Genomic DNA, 21,022 nt, shown 5'->3' with positions numbered 1-21,022 from the left:
ACCCTAACCCAAAAATGAATCGTTCTGTCGACCTAACGTCCTGTCGACCAAATGTCTTGTCGACCAAACGTCCTGTCGACCAAACGACCGTGCACCGTTGATTATGCAGCGTGTGCGCATGCGGTTTGTACCAGCCCTTGTTACGTTGGTTAGTGGTTACCTCGGGCCGAGACTTCAAGTTCATTTTCACAGCGAGCGATTCATTGCCGCGACAATTCACTGCAGAGTTTTCGACTTTCGAAAGCAACATCGAGTCTGTTTGCAAGCGCATAAAGCTAAACGCACGCTCCGTCTACGTAGCAAATTATGTTGTTTTTGGGTGCATTCAATATCTGATGACATTGAACCGACACAAAATGGTAGATTTTTGCTATGTCGCAGGCAGCAAAATGAGTCATTTTTACATTGATTCAACGTCTACAGACGTTAAATCAATGTAAAAATGACAGATTTTGTCTGGTGTAGAATTGTAGCATCCTACTCGTTCTAGTGATCATTTATCGCGAAGCTGTTGCGGTTTGCATTCAAAAAATGTTGTCCTGCTGCCGATCGCTAGTTCATCTATTGTTTTATGTATCAATCGTCAATACAGCATAAAAAGTTGGCGCCTATGTTGTAGCTAGTCAGGAAGTGTAAATTTTGGTTTGTATCAGCTACTTGAAAGGAAATATTTTCCTCAGAAAAAATGACGGAAATAAATAAAAAATGACCGAATTTTTTCAAGTCATTTCGGACAAATGACCGAAAAGTGTCAGCGAAAAAAAAAACCCAGAATGTTCGCAAATTCGCAATGGTTAGTCTTTCTCACAAAGACTGCGTTTAGCGTCGCTGCAGCAATTAAGCTTTAATAGGTTTGATTCTTACCCCTTGCGATCTTATGAGCGCTGCTAAACTAAACAAACTTCTTTTATGTTTTCCTTTGCGACCTCAAAAGCGCATGACTCGTGGCCTGCCATCTTTAAAGTGGCACCTTCGGATTTGCCGCAAAATGTTCGGACAGGTGACTACAGTAACAAGTACCATCAGGGTTAAGACGCATCCACTGGAATTTGGAAAAAAGCTTCCTTTGCAACACCCGACTTTCCCGAGCCGGAAGCTGATCAGGCAGCATGCTAACGTCAAATGGAGCAGGCAGAGATCCATGGCTCATGCTGTCTTCTACAACTACCGGTGCATTGCCTGAGTCATTGACTTCACCACTGTCCATCCTTGAAGCACTGCTTTCTTCATCAATGTCATCTCTACGTTCATTCGTGCTGGACTTGGCTTCTTCAGCGTTATTATCTCGACGCCTTTTGGAAGCTGGTTTTAAGAATACGCGAATAGATGTTTGACTTTGCTTCATGTTTAACTTTTCAATAATGAAATGACAAACATCGCGCGGTACTCCAATTTATATCCAGCAACAAGTTTGTGAGGAAAGATTTGTAAAAAGCGATTGTTTCAGTACGTCTTTAGTTTGTATCGGTTATTTTATTGTCATGTTCATTATGATGTCATATTCATATTCCCTTACGCTGACCCGGAACTGAAGTTTGATTGTGACGTAACGAAAGTGAGACCATTCGGAGAAAATATCAAACGCGGCTTTCTCTCGCCAGGAATTTCCAGCGTGTAGCAGTTGCCGTGGCAACAACAATGCAGTGAGTACCGCCTTTTTTCAATGCAGCGTTGTTGCGGAATTGCTTTGTTCTGTCGGATACCTAGCGAGAGACAAAGCGTAAAACAAGAAGTTGCGCTGGAGTTGGTTGGACAATTCAGCGTTTAACTAAAACGGAAATAATTTTAACGAATACTTCATGAGTGTCATGAAAGCTGGGTGGGCGAAACATATTTTGCCCACCCTCGTTTCACGGCAGGGTGGGTGCCGCCCACCCGGCCCACCCTATTTCAACGCCTATGACTATATAACAGCTGTCCAGTACATTCCCGCGAGCGCTGATCATAACACCAGCCCCAAGCATTGCGTGTCGCTCACTGCATCAGCCAGTATGTAAAGACGAATCCATAACTTGCGTGTACAAAGGAATGCCCTAATTTTTACTATCAATTTGTGTATTTTCTTACAAAAGCAGCGTGTCAAACACTATTTCATAAACTTTTGTATTTTCAGCTTTGTACCCTGGTTTGAAATCTTCTATAAAATCCTCAACTACACACATGAGCTATCGTCGCAGTCGAACGGTGAGACCTTGGAAACGATGTTGCTGGAGCTGATGCAGCAGGACGTCCCAAAGTCTGAAGAAAAGATTCATATCAGTGCGGTGGGTCGGGTTGAAATGAGTCTTCGTTCGCAAAATAATCTCGAAGCCTTTTTCAAGCATTGCAATTTGTTTTTTGCTGCTGCTTCTGTTGGAGAGCCAGCAATTGCAGCAAATCAGCCTCTTTTTGCTTTGATTTTATATCTGCTGATACTGAATCAATGCAAAAAGTTGAGATTTCTGGTTAGATTTTGTGGTCTTGTTTTCAAGCTGCAAGAGTGCAAGATTTGATCTCATGAACAATATTTCTATTTCATCAACAACCCTTCATCACAGACAGCCAGCGTAGCATTACCGGGCGGTACGTTCCTGTTTGCCTCGGCTACGTTACTGATATAAAAATGGAAAATGAAATTAGTTTTGAACAGACTTGCTGGCGTGGGCTCTTTTCGTCGCTACCTGTGTTACGTCACTCGGTGTACCTGCTGTTGTGACTCATTGTGGCGACATTTCCTGAGCTTACGACCGGCTCATTGCATCGGACCTCAAAATACAGGTCAACAATGCCTTCTGTGTTTTCGTTGGTTATTCGCAATTGAGTTTGAAAATTTGTGTGTGTGTGGATTAGCAATGAAGTGCACAGTCAGTGGGTGCCGCTGCTCATCGTAAAAGTAACTCTTATGAGCAAAAGTAATTGAAACATATGTCTAGTTTTTACAGAATGAGTCTGTTCACCAGGCATTTGATTGTAAAATATCTTTCGTTCTTCTGGTGACTGCAAACATTATCATATTCAACATCTTATCATTCCATGCAATCTCAACATCTTGTGAGCTTTCAGTCACCAAAGGAACGCGATAATTTATTTTATAGCAAGTTTAGTTTTTACGTTTTAGGGCTTTTTTCGAGGAAATCCTTCTCAACAACAGCAAAGCATCGCCGTTTGTGTCCGATGTCCCAAAGCTACTTACTAAGATGACCTCTCGCTCGTTGCGTTTCTTACAATGCTTCACTTCTATTCCATGCTTTTATTGCTTTCATTTTGTTGAATTGATCTTTTTATTGTGAATAGAAATATCTGTACCTTGTTGTCTTCTCGCCATGTTCCTCGGTTGCATCCAATAGCTCAAATAATAACTTCAACATAGAAAACCGCAGTGTTGTGCGGTACCACCTGGTCTACTTTGTAATAAAACTTTAGTATTTTACGATCGCCTTGTGTTTGAAAGTCAGCTATAACTTTCTCCTCAGCAGGCAGAGCAAGGTTTCGATTTATTACTTATACGTTTATTTTTATTTGCAGTTATATTTATTCCTGTCAACGTTTGTTTTTAATCTCGGTTTGAATGAATCAACACAATTGTTTGAAACCTGCTTGTTGACTGCAACCGGTGCAAATGGAGGCTGATCCATATTACTGTTTTAGAATAGTTGCAGGTCTTTAAGCTCCCGGCGGCTATGACCGCCCAGAAGTCGTTAAATGGCCTCCGAAACTTGCAAATTTTAAACACTTGTAACAAGCTCTAGTAGGCCATGCTTGGTCACCGGAAAATAAATTAGCTTAGAAGCCTGAGTTCATATTTGTCATTCATTGGCTGTCCACTTGGTAGTTCAATGACTTTCATGCAACATAGAAGTGCGAACTACTCTGATGTGTGTTTAATGATTTAGATTTTAACTAATCAAAGTTTTCTATTCTGTGTTCAGACCCTCGCTTTCCAAACCCCGGATTCCAACGCTCTCCCTTCTATACCAGCAAATGTAAGTTGTGTTGTCAGCAAGACCAGGCTATGCAGTGAAACGTACGGTGGTATGGCATTGCAAAGGTGGAAAACAATTTACCGCTTACGTTATCACCGCCTAACCCAACAGTTGTCAATCTTTTTACTGCTGTTTTCCCTCTTGTGAGTTTTTAAAGATGAAGTTGCGCCAAGTAGATTTTCCATCAGATTTCGTGTATTTCATGCAAGTTATCTTTCCTGCTTCAGTAAAGTCACACTCAGGTTGAAAACCCCTGGCTTGGCTCTACTGTGAAAAGAAATTTCTAATGAAAAGAAGTTCCTTATGTTTGTTAAATCCTGTTACAACCTTTGTCATTCTACAAATGGCTTGCTTGTTCGCAAGTCCAACAAAGCATTTCCCATATCTTTTAAAGTCCTTCTGTTTGTTCCTTTGGGACAGTAACTGTAGCGCTGTCGTTTTGTGTTTAGCGGAACTTGTCGGAATACTACACGGCGGCTAACGCGGGCTTCATGATGGAGATATTCGCGAACCTTCTGTTCGAGCGTCGAGTTATCTTCACTTCCGATCGGCTCAGCATTGTAAGTTGGTCGTTATCTGCTTTCATTGTTGTGTCATAATGCACCAAACAGCGGTAAAGCGCCTTTGGCTATGTGATACTATAGTTATTGAACTGAGTGCTGTATGTCTCCGGCACCTAAGCAGCCTGGATGTGACGATGAACTACAGTTGTCCTGCTTGTTGACACGAAAACTTGCAGTATAATTTAAAACCACTGCTTTGATAGTTTCACACACGATTTACCTTTTCTCCTGATCTACCAGCTGCTCAGCGGTGTGTGTTAAAGCCATAGCGACTTATATGTACAGCACAGGCCATGCTAACGTGCAAGCTTCAAATTTGACTGGTTATTTTCACCCTTAGTTGATTAGCTGAAGCTTATGAAAGCAAAGGGACGTCGTTTGTTCTATCGACTCGATTTATCAGCCACTGGCAAAAGTTGAATAATAATTTTTGTTTTCACTTTGAATGAAGTTGAAGAAACGTGACAATTGACAGCATTGTAACGTAACAATCGTTTCCAGCTGACATCTTCGATGCACAGTGCAGAGGCGTTGTTGAGGCCGTTACACTGGCAGCATATCTTCATCCCTGTCATGCCCCCACATTTGTTGGACTACTGCTTGTAAGTACAAGTAAGGCCATCTTTAGTGTCGTGCAATAGAAAGTTTGTCATAAATAACGCGGTCAATTCTTTTATGAATTGGCAATTGGCATGATCGTCATTTATATACTGGTTAAGAACTTTCATTATGGTGAGGTAAAAACTTTAATGAATTTAACATTCGCTCGAAAATTTTCTGTTCTTTTAACAATTTCAACTAAATTTTCCAATCCAAAATTTTGCTTGCTTTTTATTTATAAATTAATAAACATCATATTTTTTCTATTAACATTGTGCCAAAAAAAGAGAAGTTTTCTGTCTGTCTTGCTCTAGAAGTCTTGCTCTAGCTATATGTTGTATTGTGATTAGTTTTGAAACAATGTGCCTTTTGGCTGGTGGATGGAAACGACTGAAGTGTGTCAGTTTGTAATTTTTTTGTGACTTCTTGCTTTATCTAAAGAAAACTTATGGAAGTTTTGTATGAGCTTGGTTCAGTGCAGCGATTAAAAGTCAAGTGTTCGCCAAGTATCAAATCAAACAATGTTTGTTGTTACGTCACAAAAATCTTTCTTGAAGTAGTTGCCTGCAGCCAAATTATTTATTCGTGTGTGAACGCCGTTTTCAATCTTTTCACTATTTGGAGCTTTCAACTAATTCAATGTAGGCTCGTTCAAGTTCCTAGTCCGAAACAGAAGTTGTTCTTTGATTTGTGACGTCATAGTTTGTGCTGGATCAATTTAAAACTCGTCAATGTTTGTCTGAACTGCTGGGTTCGTGCTGCATCAACTTTCCTTTATGACGTCGGTTAGAAACAAACTAATGATATTATTTGCATTGTCCAAGCGTGGGGTATTCCACCATTTGTCATCTGACTTCGCTATTGGTTCGTCATTCGTGCGGAATGGAGCGTGACGATTGCTTTGATTTGCATCAAAACTGTAATGCAATTAATTAGCTTCTTTTCACGTTGATTCAACGCCTGCAGACGTTGAATCAATTCAGTCGATATTAAATCTACTTATTTGTCAGTTAAACTTTTCGATAAGGACCGACAATGTTTCCTTGTTTTGTTCTTCGATGTCTGGAATTGGATTCTTGTTGTTGAATTTGTGGCAAGTAGCCTACATCAGCTGTTTTAAGCACTGATGACTCAGCCCATTTTAAAATGTTGACATAGGGAAGTCAGCGGCAGTTGATGACATGTTGATTGTTGATGATACTAAAGTCACGGGTTCAAGTCTCATTCTTGGTGATTTCTTTTTTTACAATATCCACGGTTACCTCGGTTGCTTGATTAGTCAAGTGTAACAATCACAAATTAGTTGCCACAGTAATCTACATCATGAAAAACTTGATTGGTACCAACCAATCTTTCTTTCTTGCATTCTTTTTTCCTGAATCTGGGACATATGTTCCCCACCAGCAAGCGTTGGTTTTTAAATTGGTTTGACGTCATTCCCCACGTCATAGCGTCATTTTATGAACCAGATGCTGAGCTGACAAATTCTTCACAAATCCAGACGACAAATCAGTCCGTTTTTACTTTGATTCGACGTCTGCAGACGTTTAATCAATGTCAAACAGGACTGATTTGTTGGCTAGATGCTTTTGTTCGTTCTATTGTTTTGTCTTAAAAATGATTATGCGAATCGTTTCTGTCATGAGATGTGCACGGTGTTGTTTAGATTTGCATGGTCTGCTGCATGTATCTGATTGTTAGATATCTTCATTGATACTGAATAGCCTATTGAATACTTTTGAGATATCTGGTCTCGAATATTCTTGCGGCGAAGTATGCTGTGACCTATTGTGCTCCCTGCCGTTTGGTTCAGGCCCAGAAGCTTTTCACTTTTACTTTATGGCTGCACTTTTACAATTTTGACTGCTACAGTTCAGCGGACTTTAGCCGTTTGTTCCCAGACAGCAAAATCTGTCATTTTTACATTGATTTAACTTCTGCAAACGTTGAATCTGCGTCTGCAGATGTTGATTTAATGTAAAAATGACAGATTTTGCTGCCTGGGTTCATCTGATCTACCTCATTTTGTCAAAGCATAAGTTTCCACTAAATTGTTACACGATCTGCAACTCATAGCGTTGATTCTCACTGTCAATGGCTGCATTTATACCACAGAGCCCCTATGCCTTACCTCGTCGGAGTCCACAAGTCTCTGATGCACAAAGTACGCGAGATGATCGTCATGGATGACGACATAATCGTCGCTGATATAGACAGCGGAGAGATTGAAAGCGCCCACAACGACTTGGAAAGGATTCCTAATGACAAGGTAAAGGAACACTTTTAAAGTTACAAACCACATTTTCTTGTCGCGGCGCCTGGCATCCAAACTTCATGACACGTGTTATTTGTATTTTTGACAATCACATCGAAAATAACACGTGTCAATTTAGCAAAGGTTTAGAAAAAGTTAGAAGCGACCAAACGCGAACGTTAAAACGTGCTTGGGACGGAAATAAGTTTTTGAGTTAAAAAATTGGCAAAATCGCAACAATCACACTTGAGTAAAGAAGGATTTAGACTTCACTGTATGGTGGATAAATGCTGTTGAACTAAAATGGCGTTTGGCATTTATGATATTATGATTATGGGCTATGGCTGATCCAACCATCTCTGCTGTTTTGTTGTTGTTCTTACGAACGTGCAATGTTTATTCAACTGACTCGTGCATTTCCGCGTTGTAAAGAAGCAATTTCAGTTGAACTACCAATAGTAGAACAACACGCTGTTACATGATTTTGACAAAAGTTTTAATGGCTGTTTGAGAAAATATCCGACTTCAAAACAATGTGTCGTGCCAATACATAGTCACATGTGCCAACGCTACCGCGTCACGTGCTTGGCAAGTTGTTCGTTTGGTTACAACAGTGAAAGTGGCACTTCCTCATAATGCGATTGGAGCTGTCAAAGCATATTTTGTTACATTGCGTAACAGGATCGTGACGACATTAGCTTATGAATCATCACCATCATTCAAATTCGGTTTTGTCCCCACTATTGGGGGGTGGCCGATTCTTTCCTTGACAGCGATTGCCTTCACTCCTATTCTCCATCTCGTTGTGTTCATCACATCTTCTTCCTTCAGCCTGGCCTTGTCTGCCTCATCACCTGTTCTTTCCATCTTCTTCTTGGTTGTCCCCGTTGTCTTTTTACATCTACCTTCAAAGTCAATGCCTTTTGAAGAAAACTTTCTACCTTCCTCCCTCCTTAGCACATGTCCATACCATCTCGCTCCGTTTGTCCTGGAAAGTTGTTCAATAGTCTCCATCATCTCTAGCATATCCATGAGTTCTTCTGTCTGTTTCTCCTGGTTTTTACCCCACACATTGCTCTAACCATTGCTGGTAATACCGCTCTTGACAACTATACATTCCGCTCCCGGAATGGCCCGTTTCGAAGACTCCGAATCGAAGAAATCCCAATTCGATTCGAAGACAACTTTTTTCTGAGAGAACCGATTCGGTGATTTCTTAAATTCAGCAACAGCTTCTGTTTATTTAGAGAGTTTGTAGGGATCATTTGGGTAAGCGGTTTTTGTGTATGCCTTCCGTGCCCATGCAAACGAGAAAGTTATTGTTTCAGTGAGGTAGATGTAAATCGCTGATATCTTGCGAGTATAGGCGATATAGCGATATCTAACAACTTTAGTTGAGACATTTTCGCTGAGAGTTCATTTGATTAACCGCTATTTTTAACCACGAAACGCCGTTTGACAACTGTTTTATTTATTTCGCTGAGACTTTAGTTGATGAACCTCTATTATTAGCTAATTTCTTTGAATGTACATATGCCGCTGTGAGATTTTATAAAACTTCGAAAAAGGCTTTCTCCAACTAGAAATTTCTCCGAATCGAATTTTCCGAATTGAATTCTCCGAATAGTAGCAGACCGTTCCGCTTCACTCATTATCAGTTTCGTTTTTTTTTTTTTTAGATTTACCGTCATACGCTTTGTCTCAAATGCTTCCTTCCATTTCGTAAAGTTTTTTCTAATCCCACCACACTACCACTGTTCAAAACCAGGTCATCCACATAAAAAATTATGCTCAGCAATCCCTCCCTTACTCCTTCAGTCACAACACCAACCGCGATAACAAATATCATTTTTGATATGAATAGTGAAGACCTCACTTGCTTCATTTGTATTGAGACACTTTGGGACAATCAACTCATCCAACCTGCTTTATTATTTTCTGTGTGTACTTTTGTATTTTCTGTGTATATCAGTGCACATTTTGGTACCAGGTCTCGTTTTTAAAATCACTCCTCCGGAAAGCGGATGTTGGCGTGGGAGTCAACCTTTCCACGGCCTTCCTCCGGACCCAGGCACGACTGATTGGAGGATACAGGAATGGACTGAAGTTCAAACAAGAAGAAGCCATTTTGTTTGACGAGGATACGTTCATCTATTATCACAGGTAATATTATTATTACTATAATATGAACATTCATCTATTATCACAACAATCAGCTTAAGTCGACTGCTTGGTTGGTTTTGAATCTTTATCCTCGGACTGACAAAGCCTTGATAGGTTATTCCTGGTAGTTTCGCATACTTGTAGATGTAGAGGCTCGTGACGCAGGGCCGGTTACCGAGATTGGCAGAGTGAAGCTTTCCGACTGTTGAAGTGTTGTTGCCGGGGAATTATTCCATTTACTAGGTGTCGCTGAATGGAGAGCAGTCCTTAGGATGCGTTGCACAAGCGCACACTCCGAGAGTCGAACCAGCGCCGCTTGATCTTGAAGTTTTTTCGTGTGAATGCACGTGAAACAAAGTTTTAATGACACTGTTTGAGTATTGCGAACCTGACTGACGCGAAACATGGTTATTCTTGTGTCTATTGTTGACGTTGCGCCGGTTAGAGCCTTAGAGGTAACGCTTGCAGTGCTAGAGCAGCAACATTTAATTGTTAAATGACGCGAGTTGGTTCGCTGGTCAGTGTCTAGGTTTTGTTGCAGTCCAAAATGGTCAGAAATGTAGTTTTGCTCTTCATGTATTATTCTGCAATGTATTTATATATTTCAATATTATTCATATATATTCTGCAATGCAGATACATATTTCTAAACAAGGTGTGTTGTGTTTCATCTCATGCAACCATTCACCAGCCTGGTTGCATCTACACTACAGCATTCACACAAGGCTAAATCGAGATGTGAAGTCTTTAAAAAAGCGGTAACACAACATAAAGGCCACTGAGAATGTTGATTTTATAAAAAGGCAAACAAGTAGGATCAGGGCAACACACCTGAAACGTTATTACTTATTAGTAAACTGAAGCACGAATGCAGTGATCGATTCAACTTCATAAATATCATATGAGATTGTCTTAATTAAAATATTTTCTGCTGAGATAGAGCATGACGCGCATTGAACATTGAACACAGTCATGATGATCATAACACGTCGGCACATCACGCTTCGAAAAAGTTCAATATTTCTACATATATTCAACGTCTACAGATGTTTAATCAATGCACAAGTGACGAATTTTGCCATATGCGACTCGGTAGAGTACTGAAGCCATTGTTGGTGTCATGGCTACCAGGCAGTCGCGTCATCTTGTGATTCCTCGCTAGGTCGAACACCGCGAAGGAATTCGCGCGAGAACTTGTCCAACTGCAGACCTTCAAACAGTTTGTGGATGGGCGGCTCGAAATGTTGAACGCGGGTGTTGGATTCAGAGACAACTTCGAGAACGAAGTGAACATGGTGGACGCCGCCCGTGAAAGTGATCGGGACACATACAAAGAATGGCTCACTGTTGCCAAGGTATGTATGGCACTGTTGCCAAGATTTTTGCTATGGTCGATCAAGTTCTGTAATATTGTCATGTCACAATTCGAATCCAGACTTGTTAATATATGAATAAGATACCCAACGGAAAATCAATCCTTTTTTACATTGATTTAACATCTGCAGACGTTGGATCAATGTAAAATGGATTGAGTTGTAGACTGGGTACAAAATTATAGCAATTTAAATAAATCCTTGTTCTCGTTGCAACCAAGGATAGTTTGGAATCAATGCAATGTCGGTCAGCAATGTTCACTTTCTAATTCCCAGACAACAAATCAGTTGTTTTTTAACATTGATTTAACGTCTAAACACCAACTGATTTGCAGACTAGGCATGGTCGTTTTCGTGTTGTTGGTCGTTTTCATGGTCGTTTTCGTGTTGTTGTCGATTTGTTGTCTGGGTCTTAAATCACCAGCAATGTTGTCACCGCAGAGTAATCTCTTTATATTTGCAGAAAGGAGGAAACAAATTCATTACTCAATTCCAACGTAAGGTAATGCACTTTTATTGCCACCGACTGAACCAGCCAGTTTTTTAGCTTATTTCTCTAAAGTTAACGAAGTGAGATAAGTAAATCAACTTTCTAGGCCGGCTTCAACCATGAAATGTCCAGTCATCAGATTGCCTTTTTTTGTTTTTTTTTACATTAATTCAGCATCTGCGGACGTAGATTCAATAACTGACTGGGCTAACTCGTTATATCATCAGTTTTGAATGCTTCTATGGGAGTCACATTCGATTAGCTAATTCCCATACAAAGCATGTCTAGTGTCTACTTCTACTAACGCCTTACTTTGTTATTCTACTTTCTTTGGCCAGTTGCCGGCGATAAATTATGATGAGAATTTGTATGAATGACACCCAGATTTAGTACACGTGTTAACTAAGTAATTTCATCACCTTTCAAATTCGGTTTTGTATTTATTAGTGGGGATGGCTGATTCATTGATTGATTGATTGAATCTTTATCCTCGGACTGGGAAAGCTTCTTGCAGAGCTTAATCCTGGCAGTTTCGCATACTTGTAGAGGCATTGAATCACTGACGCAGGCCCAGTCACCGATTTTGACAGAGTGAAGTGTCTGATTGTTGAAGTCTTTTTGTTGTCGGGGAATTATTCCATTCACCAGATACCGCTGAATGGAGAGCAGTTCTTAACGTTCGTGGCTCAAGCGCACACCCCGAGAGTCGAACCAGCGCCGCTTGATCTTCAAGTTTCTTCGTTCCAGAAGTGACGAAGTCACTCATTCCTTGCAGCGATTGTCTTCGCTCCTTTTTCATATCATCGCATCTTCTTCTTGTTCTGCCTGGTCCTTGTCTGCTTCATCCCTCACCTGTTTCCATGTTTAAATTGTTTGTACAGGCCAAGGACAATATGAAGTTCGCCCAACAGAGCTTCAAAAACTATCTGAAGCAGCCACCAGTGAAGCCGCCCACTCAAGCCAGTCGAAAGAAGAGTTTGGATGAAACCGCTCAGAGGGTTAGTTGTTGACCAAGTTTTGATGACCTGCCAACTTCAACTTGTGGGCGCTAGTACTGCTTAATGCTTATCCTTGTCTCTATGTTTTCAGTCTCATTGTCTTCATCTGTTGTTTTTTTGGATACGTTATTTTTTTCACTCTTCCCTTAAAATTGTTAACTTTACCAGCGTTGACTTTAGTGCTTTTTAGCTGTGTGTCATATGCAATTTAAGTATGACAGTCTCATACGCAAGCGATTGATGCTTGCATGGCATATGTAGCGTGTATCTGCTACATTAAAACTTTTGTCAGCGAAATAGTAAACTTTATAACTCCTCAGATCCGTCCTTCCCGGCCAGCCCGTCCCTCCTCTGTGCTCCACGAGGCTTCGTCTGATAGGTGAGTTCATTTCTTTCTCTGGAGACATTTTCGAAATAAAGGAATTGTATTTTTTGTTTCGTAACAGGCTTAAGAATTCATAGGATGGATTAAATTTAAATGCCAGCAGCATCAGGCTAAAACAGATCGTTTGTATCTTTCTACATTTATGAAATAAACAACGATCATGCTGCTAAAAGCGAAACTCCATCTATTATATATATAAATTTAAATGGATTATAATTCTTGGATGATTTTCAAATACTTGGATAGTGTTTTAGGAGCTGCATGTTTGTGGGATCATTTAATTTTGCGGCACTTCATGTTTCATCGTCATGACGTCACCCCATTCATTCCCATACATTTCTCCATTCGTCACTTGAAAGTCATTCCTATCATTGCCAGCCCAACCACACAATGATCATTATGAGATGTCAATTCGTCGCATCGTTAGCGTAATTTCATTTTTTGATTCAAGCACTTCGAGGCCCTGAGACATCACTCCCTCAGAGAAGCCAGACATTCGACTAACTTTTCTACAAGCAAATTTTAACCCGTTTCTGACCAGATGATCCATTTTTATTGCTTTAGTTTACCTCAGTTTAGAACACTGTGCTGAAGCAACCATCCCATTTGTACCTGGGCTTGTGATGCCAGTCTAGAGTTGAAAGTATATCGTTTAGTCATTTCTTCATTATATCAGGATTGTTGTTATTGACAAGTTTGTTTGTGTATAGAATTCCAGAGGGTAAGGTCGCCATGGTGCCCCCCTCTTTTCTCGTGCTTAGTCCCCCGAAGGCACCCCCGCGAAAGAAGAAAGCCATGAGATTTTCTAAGTGGTATAATTGTGCATCCTTTGTTTGATCTTAGACTGTCTGCTCTTCCAACCTTTTTGTTGTTTTTTTTTACCTTTTCTGTGTGTGACTCACAAACTGTTTGTTCGGTCACAATCCTGCATGGTCTGCTTCCAACTTTCTTTTTTTTTACTTCAAACCCTGCATATGATTCTGATGATTTAGCTAATCCTTAGCTATGCTCATCAAGCAATAATAAATCAACAAGCAATAGGTAACATTTTTGATGATTTATTGGCGTTTCTTGCATCATTAAAACGCACATCCTCATAGCGAATAACGCTGAAGTAAAAAATATATGTTTCGTAGCGATAAAGAAAATATATAGGTTTTATGATTACGTCAATCTTTATAAAAAAAGAAAGAAAAAAATTGTTTTCCATATTTGCTTCTACCTCCAAAACATTATCATTACTTTATTATCATCATCATCACATGCTCATGTCAACCGCGTGTCCAAGATGTGATGATGAAGGTTGCTGGTTTGACTCCCACCAAGAGCGCATGATTATGTCATGATTCAGAGATGTTAGACACAAGGCACGATCATCAACCTCAGTAACTGGGAGTGCTTCAGCAATGCGAAACCTCTACGGGTCTACGAGCGTACAAAATTGCCAGGATTGAAGTTGAAATTAGACTTAATCATTTGAAGAATATCCTACGTCAAAAGCTGTAGACTAACGTGGCTTTGTGTGCTGGACCTGTCGCTGAGCTATTTTTTGTGTGTTTTTATGTTTTACTTTTGACAATACCCTCAGTTGAGTCAACGCTTGCTTTCATCGATTCGAGTCCGCGGCCGATCAGAGGCCGGGACGTTTACTAACGTTTGATTTGCGTTAGTTTGCTATTTGTTTGGAGTAACAGTCTTTCAGATTATCTTTTATTTCTACACCACAATGAGAATGTGAGATTGTTATTTTTACGGTGCTAACGTTTTGCGTTAACTGAGTTCCACATACGAAATGTTACTACTCAATTGAAGAGTGTATTTTTAAAAGTGTTCGTCACGTTTTGGTCGAATCCGAGTTAGCTGTGGAAGGATTCTTTTGTAATCGAAATACAGTCAACTTTTGAATCCTGGAAATTTATAAAAGTATTTTGCAAGCGCTATTCAAACTACACTTTTCAATTGCTGTTACTTGCAATCGAATCTTATATTTGGAAATGTTTTTCTTTGCTTTTTTGCTTTATTCTTTTAGATTGCAAGTAGATTTATGATTAAACCTGGGTAGAAACGTTTTAATAAGTGGTCTCATTTCATAGCATGGTGGTGGTCAGTGTTTCCTCGGAGAAAATTTTACACTGCGCATCACATTTTTTTGAGTGTATTGTGATTTCAAGTCTGTGTTTGCAGAGTGGCGAATGAATTTTTTTAACTTGATATTTATAAGTTACAAACTTGTGCGAAAAAATAACGTTTCACTGCGCAAATGACCCAGTTTCCCACCTCAGAGGGAACACCGGTGGTTGGTATTTGTTCGATTGGTTTATTATACGATCAGATGATTGGTAACGTTTATTTTTTATGAAAGGTAAACGCTTTACAACGATTGCGATTATCACCGAGAAAAATTAATTGTAGTTATCATAACTAACTATAGGAAATAAATAATTTAACAATTGTTGATTTTAGTAAGAATGGCGACTTGAATTTCACTTGAAGTCAAACAACTTCGCACTTCGCTTTCAAGTTAAACGTTGCACATTTGATTCCCCTCCTGGCTTGAACATGTACATCGCCTGCTATGAAATGAAAGTGTTCATCTGGCCTGTTACGTCACAAGTGAAAATGACGCATCGTGTATTGTTCAGCCACACTCGTAAATACACCACGATTAGCTTGGAGGACACGCTTTCCTCCGACCCCGATGTTGATCACTTGGAAAAGTCACCAGGGGATAGAGAACGAACCTTGTCTAACGCAACGTACACTGGAGTCGATATGGATCTGCTCACTGACATGCAGCTTGTTATGGAGGAAAAAATTACCAATTTGGTGAGAAGTTTAAACTGTTTTGAAAGCTACTGTTCGCCTGTATCATGTAAGCATGTTTTTGTGCATCAGAAAAGAGTTAAATCTTGGTACAATACACCATATCTACAGTAAAGCAAACTATACGTTTTTCAAAAATGTTTTTGCGCAATGTTTTTCTTTCCAAATGCTTTTTTAGCATTCATCTCAGTAATAATTTAGTTTAGATCTCCAATCCAAAAATTAGTTCAACCATTGCTGTATAGAACGTCGGTTGCATGGCCGAGAGGTGAAAGTATCTGATGCATTGGTTGTGAGTTCGACGCTCACCTGGAGCATGTGACTGTCTTAAAGGGAGCGCCCGTCACCTTATGTACCTTCTCGCTACTGATTATGATGATCCAAAAATAAATCTCTACTCACTGAAGCATGACCTTTATAAAATCGCGACAATCTTAATTCATTTGTTTTCCTTTTTGTCTTTTTTAATAATTCTGTTTTCCCGTTGCAGAGCTCACCTACAGAGGAACCTGAACAGACGCAACCGAATTTGCTTCTGGATTTTTCAGGTAATAGCAATGGAGAGTTGTTTCTTTCAAGTTTTATTAACTGCATTTGGTAGTTGTGCGCTGGTCTGTAGTTACTGAAGAACTAGATATAACGAGTTTAACTTTCATATGTAATACACGTAATTTATATGTCGTTACGTTTAATTCCATGCCCTGCAATGTTTTAACAGCGCAAAATAAGCAAACAACAAGTCTTCCGAGTGGCAGGCGTGCGCATTTGTATGCAGGTAATTATTCCCTGTTGGCGTCAATTTTATAAAAATCTTTTTGTTTTACAGATTCTGTTCAACCTAAAGAACTAACATCTACTGTTTCCCGGAAAGAGTGAGTTTTTACAAGATTGTTTCACTGACAAGTTTTCTTAAGACGTGAAACTTGTGCTTATTGAATTTCCTACCACTCGTATATTTGTGGCGACATGTAGTTGCCGCAGCATGCGAAATGCATGGTACATGCTTATCTTTGGAAAGTGCATTGTAGCGCATGATTGTGCAACAATTGCTTTGTGGATGAGGAACAATTGTGTATGGTAGTGAGAAAGTGCACTACTCTGTGTAGAAAATCGGTCTTTTTGCATTGGCTCACTGTCTGGAGACGTTGTATCAATGTAAAGTGATGTATTTTTTTAATTGAAATATACCTGTTTCATACCGTTGGGTTACAGCGACCCTCGTCAGTAAGGGACAGTAGTTACAGTCAGTGTGCCCAGGCACACCTTACTGGGAGATATAGGTGAAGAACGTACGTATTTGATAGCTGGCGGCGTATGGTTGTTGCAGGACGCTCGAAAAGCGGCATTCGGCTGAGATTCGTCGCCAGAAGCGCGTCCGATCGCGACCTCACCTGATTGTCACCAGCGGCAGCAAGCAGCAGTCGTATTCATCCGACGAACAATCGCCGGAACGTTATCTCGATGTCGATTCAACGTCACGTCAGCTCATAGACCTCTCTGTGACGTCAGACGGCACTAAGGTATTTTACATTGTTTATGTTGCGTTGTTATTTTTGTCTTATATGACGGGATCTTGTGTCCAGTGAATGGCTGCATTGACCCAAGCAGCCGCTTTAATTTTTTGAGTTTTTTTAGTTGAGTTGCAACAAAAACCATCTGGAAATCCCCAGTAATTGTCTGGTCTTCGGATCTGCTGCTGTGTGCCAACGTTTTTGACGATGTTACACGGAAGTAAATACTTATGTTGGTTAATGCTGTGGCTGCTTGAAAACTGACATCGTCGGTTCATGTCGTCTATATTATTGACATGCTGTATCCGTGGTACTAGCGTAGATTTTTCCATCACTTGTTGCCTGCGGAGGGCCTGGATCTTTCTAATGGTCCAGTAACTCGCAGGCTTTGACCACGCCGGGTAACATCAATAAATTAAATCTTATTTCTTTGGGTATTTGGTTTCCAAAGTAGTTTTCGACATTGTTGAAGCTGCTTTTGTGTGGTTACAAAGTGACACTACTGCTGTCATTTACAAATTATTTCACGTTTTCGCAACATCTCGCCTATATTTATCACCATATTGTTATTGTGCCATCGTAGTGTTGAGTGGAGTAGAGTTGTTCGAACATGCAAACAGTCACATACATCTTAAACATTCGTGATAAAGCGGCTTGTATGGTATGATAGTGGACGTCGGTTCGCCACCTGGACTAAGTACATTGGCAACATAGTTGCAGTCGCCATTGTACATAAGTACATTGGCAAAATACTTTAAGGCATGCTTGAAGGTTATCTTTCTTGCCTTCCCGCTACTAAACAAAGATCCACGTAAATGACATAGCAGCGACCAGCTTGACTTACACGTTACGCATTACGTTTTCTAACGTTACGCATTACGTTTTCGCCGCTCCTCTGGGAATTTGAGTTTGTATGAGGCAGCAATACATTAGCATAAGAAGGAAAACAAAGACTTAAACTAAAACTAACTTTTTAGACTCTACAATGCTAATACGGAAGGTACATCGAGGTAATGACGCATCAATGCCTTGGGAAAACTTATTTTCAATTTTATTTCAGCATTTGTTACATTCTTGCTGCACGAGTGCACGTTGTCTCCTACGCTCTTGATTTTCTACTAATTGCGGCAGCCACTGACGAGGTCGCTGCGTCATCAGCGATGACGTCACGATTCAGTCGCACTGGTTTATTTTATTTGTGTAGAAGCAGCAGCCAGCAGTTAATTTTGTTAATAAAATATCTCTTGTTTGGTTGAAGCAGCATCCAAGTAAATTTGCTGAAAATAACGTTTTATCATAAAAATTAACATGCATCTTTACTCTTCAGTGCTTGACACAAGTCCTAAACTTAAGTTGAATAACTCATAGAGCATCGGTGTATAAACATTATTGCTTTTTGTAATTGATGATGAAATTTCTAAATTATTATGATAGCGTAGCTTACAAAGTAAACCTTCATCTTAAACTCAAAACTTTGAGATACTTTTGCTGGTGGCAAAAAGTGGACTAGGCAAAGAGCGTAGTATCGAAGTTTGCACAACTGACTAGTTTAAACATTCAAGGAAGAAGTTTACGCTCTGAAAATCTTTTAGTCTAATGCATACTGTCTTGTTTTTTTTGGAATTTCTTGATTGGAGTGGTTATTTGCTGTGTGAATGGTATTTCTTCCAGGCACGTTTGTTTATGTCAGTGCTTTGTTACAGATTTCCTGCAAAATAACTCCAAGTCAATCATCGGCAACTGACGATCTGATTGGTCTAGACTTTGGCTCCACCTCTTGCGAGCAGCCAATAGATTCCCATCAAACCTGGACTTCATGGAACAACACAGACTCGAAAGCGGTCACCAAGCAACCGCCTCAAAAATCAACAAACCCTTTTGTGTCAATGCCGACCGCCCCACCAAATAACCTCGCAACTGTATCAATCCCATCTAATCCCTTCCAGGTGCCAACAGCCCCTCCCCAGACCTCCCAGGTGCCCACAGCCCTTCCCCAGAGTGATCCCCCCGCCAGGAATCCCCACAAACTGAGTCCGGAAAAATTGAACCCGTTCAAAGTCAGCACACCGACCGTCGTGCCAAACTATGGGAATTATGCGCGAACAAACAAAAAAGTTACTATAGCAACGCTGTTTATGCCTGACACGCAACCAGATAAAACAAGTTTGAATCATGCGAAACACAGCCCACTGGTCCGTTCTATGAGCAGCCAGCCATTCGTGATGGGAAACCAGCACGTTACACCATACGGGGATACCAACCCTTTTTCTAGTGAAGCGAACCAACAAGGGGTAAAACCCTCCAAAGTTTCTGGGTTAATAGGTAACAGGCCCCCCCTTGGTGGTTCGCTACGTAAGTCACCCTCCGCGAACATAGATAACGAACTATTTTCCGATCTTTTGAATTCATGGAAGTCAAAAGAAGGTCTGTAGTGTTGTTTGTTTTTATAGGTAACAGCTTTTGACTCGTTGCATTAACCAGGTAAGGAATTATTGCAAAATGTTGTTGCGAACTACGCATTCCGCCTGCCTGGGTAAAGATTCGAACGCAAGACCTTTCCATTCAGAAGTCGTTTCGCAACTACTATGTTCAAACCCCTGGCGACTAGGGGCGTCTGTTGGAAGGGAGGCAAACCGCCCAGGGGTGATCCATCTCTCTTTCTAGCCTACTGCGAGTAGGTATTTTATCCAAAATGGGACCCCCATTTTATTTTATTTAGCTAACACTACTACCAACCGCACTACCACTAGCTACCAACGCAATGGTATTTCCACGATTTCCCAATCTACGCTGATTGTATTTCAACTTTTGATGCCAAGGTTTTAGTCGACCTCTGGGATTTAGTAGCAACTCAAATGTCAAAAGCAGAAACGTGTTTTGTTACCGGTAGTTCAAAGTGGCAAGCCTTGTCAAGATGGCACAACCCATTCTGGAAATCCCAACTCCATTTACACAAAGTTTTTATACGTATTTGTTTTCTTGCAGTATTACTTAAAAGATATACGGTAGTTTAAACGAACCTTTCTATGAAATCCAAATCTTAAGATTTCATATAAATTTTTATGTGCAATGATGTGAACGTTGCTGAAATTTTTGCCACGAAGATGTAATTATTCACATTATGCTTAAGACAAGATCACAACTAGAGCAAAATTTTGAGTATTGGTTGATTATGCACGTCACGCAATTCATCTGTCACCGATGAGTGCTTTTACTGTTCATTATTTGTATTGGTTATGTCCTAACATTTCGGATGACGCCCTAACCGCATCACAACTGAATTTACGGAGTCTTGAACAATTGAAAGTGTTTTAGAAGCTACCGCTTTTCATTTCAGAAACTTGGTATTTTTGGGGATATAAAACGGTCACTTGTAGGCAACATGGTATTATTCGGGACATACCCCAGTTAAGGTTTCTTGCATTGTGTGCGAGTTTGTAACCATGTAGTGTTGTCCGTATTTACCTTGCAAGACTTTATCCGCTCGATATTACTTGTTTAACGTCATGCTTTTGTTTTTAAAGTTATTAAAAGGAAACTGGCCTTGTGTGGAAGTTGTGCGTGCATTAACTACGCTAGGAAGTTCTAAAACTTTTCGATGACCTGAGACCCCACCAATGTGTGTTTGGCAACGTTTTTAGCAGCACAAACCATAGCAGTGTTTCACCAAACCTTTGTTTCTGAAACTACGATGGCAGATAAGCTCATGACGTATTCCTTAAGCTCGGTTCCAAACGGGCTGATTGGCTGCATTTAGTTTTTGGGCGCGAGATTATCAATGTGTAATGTTAAATAAAACGAAATTGAAAGCAGAAACACTGGACAACAATTGTGGTTCAGTGAACTGCAGCAGTGGATTACAAGTTTATCATTATTCGGCATGTCCGACTGGGAATAAGT

The 21,022-nt window shown here is 40.2% G+C and overlaps 1 protein-coding gene across 2 annotated transcripts in view; it reads left to right on the top strand.

Annotated features, from left to right (window-relative positions):
* Window positions 1-20,669, top strand: part of LOC145764555 (uncharacterized) — a 30,166-nt gene extending 9,497 nt beyond the window's left edge. The window contains exons 6-21 of one of the 2 annotated variants that reach the window (XM_082576178.1): window positions 2,114-2,264; window positions 3,909-3,962; window positions 4,412-4,522; window positions 5,027-5,127; window positions 7,241-7,394; window positions 9,370-9,542; window positions 10,705-10,897; window positions 11,379-11,417; window positions 12,287-12,403; window positions 12,724-12,782; window positions 13,499-13,600; window positions 15,431-15,614; window positions 16,102-16,159; window positions 16,438-16,483; window positions 16,939-17,131; window positions 18,826-20,669. In XM_082576178.1, coding sequence (XP_082432304.1) covers window positions 2,114-2,264; window positions 3,909-3,962; window positions 4,412-4,522; window positions 5,027-5,127; window positions 7,241-7,394; window positions 9,370-9,542; window positions 10,705-10,897; window positions 11,379-11,417; window positions 12,287-12,403; window positions 12,724-12,782; window positions 13,499-13,600; window positions 15,431-15,614; window positions 16,102-16,159; window positions 16,438-16,483; window positions 16,939-17,131; window positions 18,826-19,554 — 2,464 coding nt within the window. In that variant the 3' untranslated portion in view covers window positions 19,555-20,669. The remainder of the gene's footprint in view (window positions 1-2,113; window positions 2,265-3,908; window positions 3,963-4,411; window positions 4,523-5,026; window positions 5,128-7,240; window positions 7,395-9,369; window positions 9,543-10,704; window positions 10,898-11,378; window positions 11,418-12,286; window positions 12,404-12,723; window positions 12,783-13,498; window positions 13,601-15,430; window positions 15,615-16,101; window positions 16,160-16,437; window positions 16,484-16,938; window positions 17,132-18,825) is intronic. The other variant, XM_082576179.1, reaches the window with a different exon arrangement.
* The last annotated feature ends 353 nt before the right edge of the window (window positions 20,670-21,022 follow it).

Source organism: Aplidium turbinatum, chromosome 2 (genome assembly GCF_918807975.1).
Source record: "Aplidium turbinatum chromosome 2, kaAplTurb1.1, whole genome shotgun sequence".
Taxonomy (NCBI): Eukaryota; Metazoa; Chordata; class Ascidiacea; order Aplousobranchia; family Polyclinidae; genus Aplidium; species Aplidium turbinatum.
Note: the sequence above shows the minus strand (reverse complement) of the source record. Positions and strands in the feature narration are given on the sequence as shown.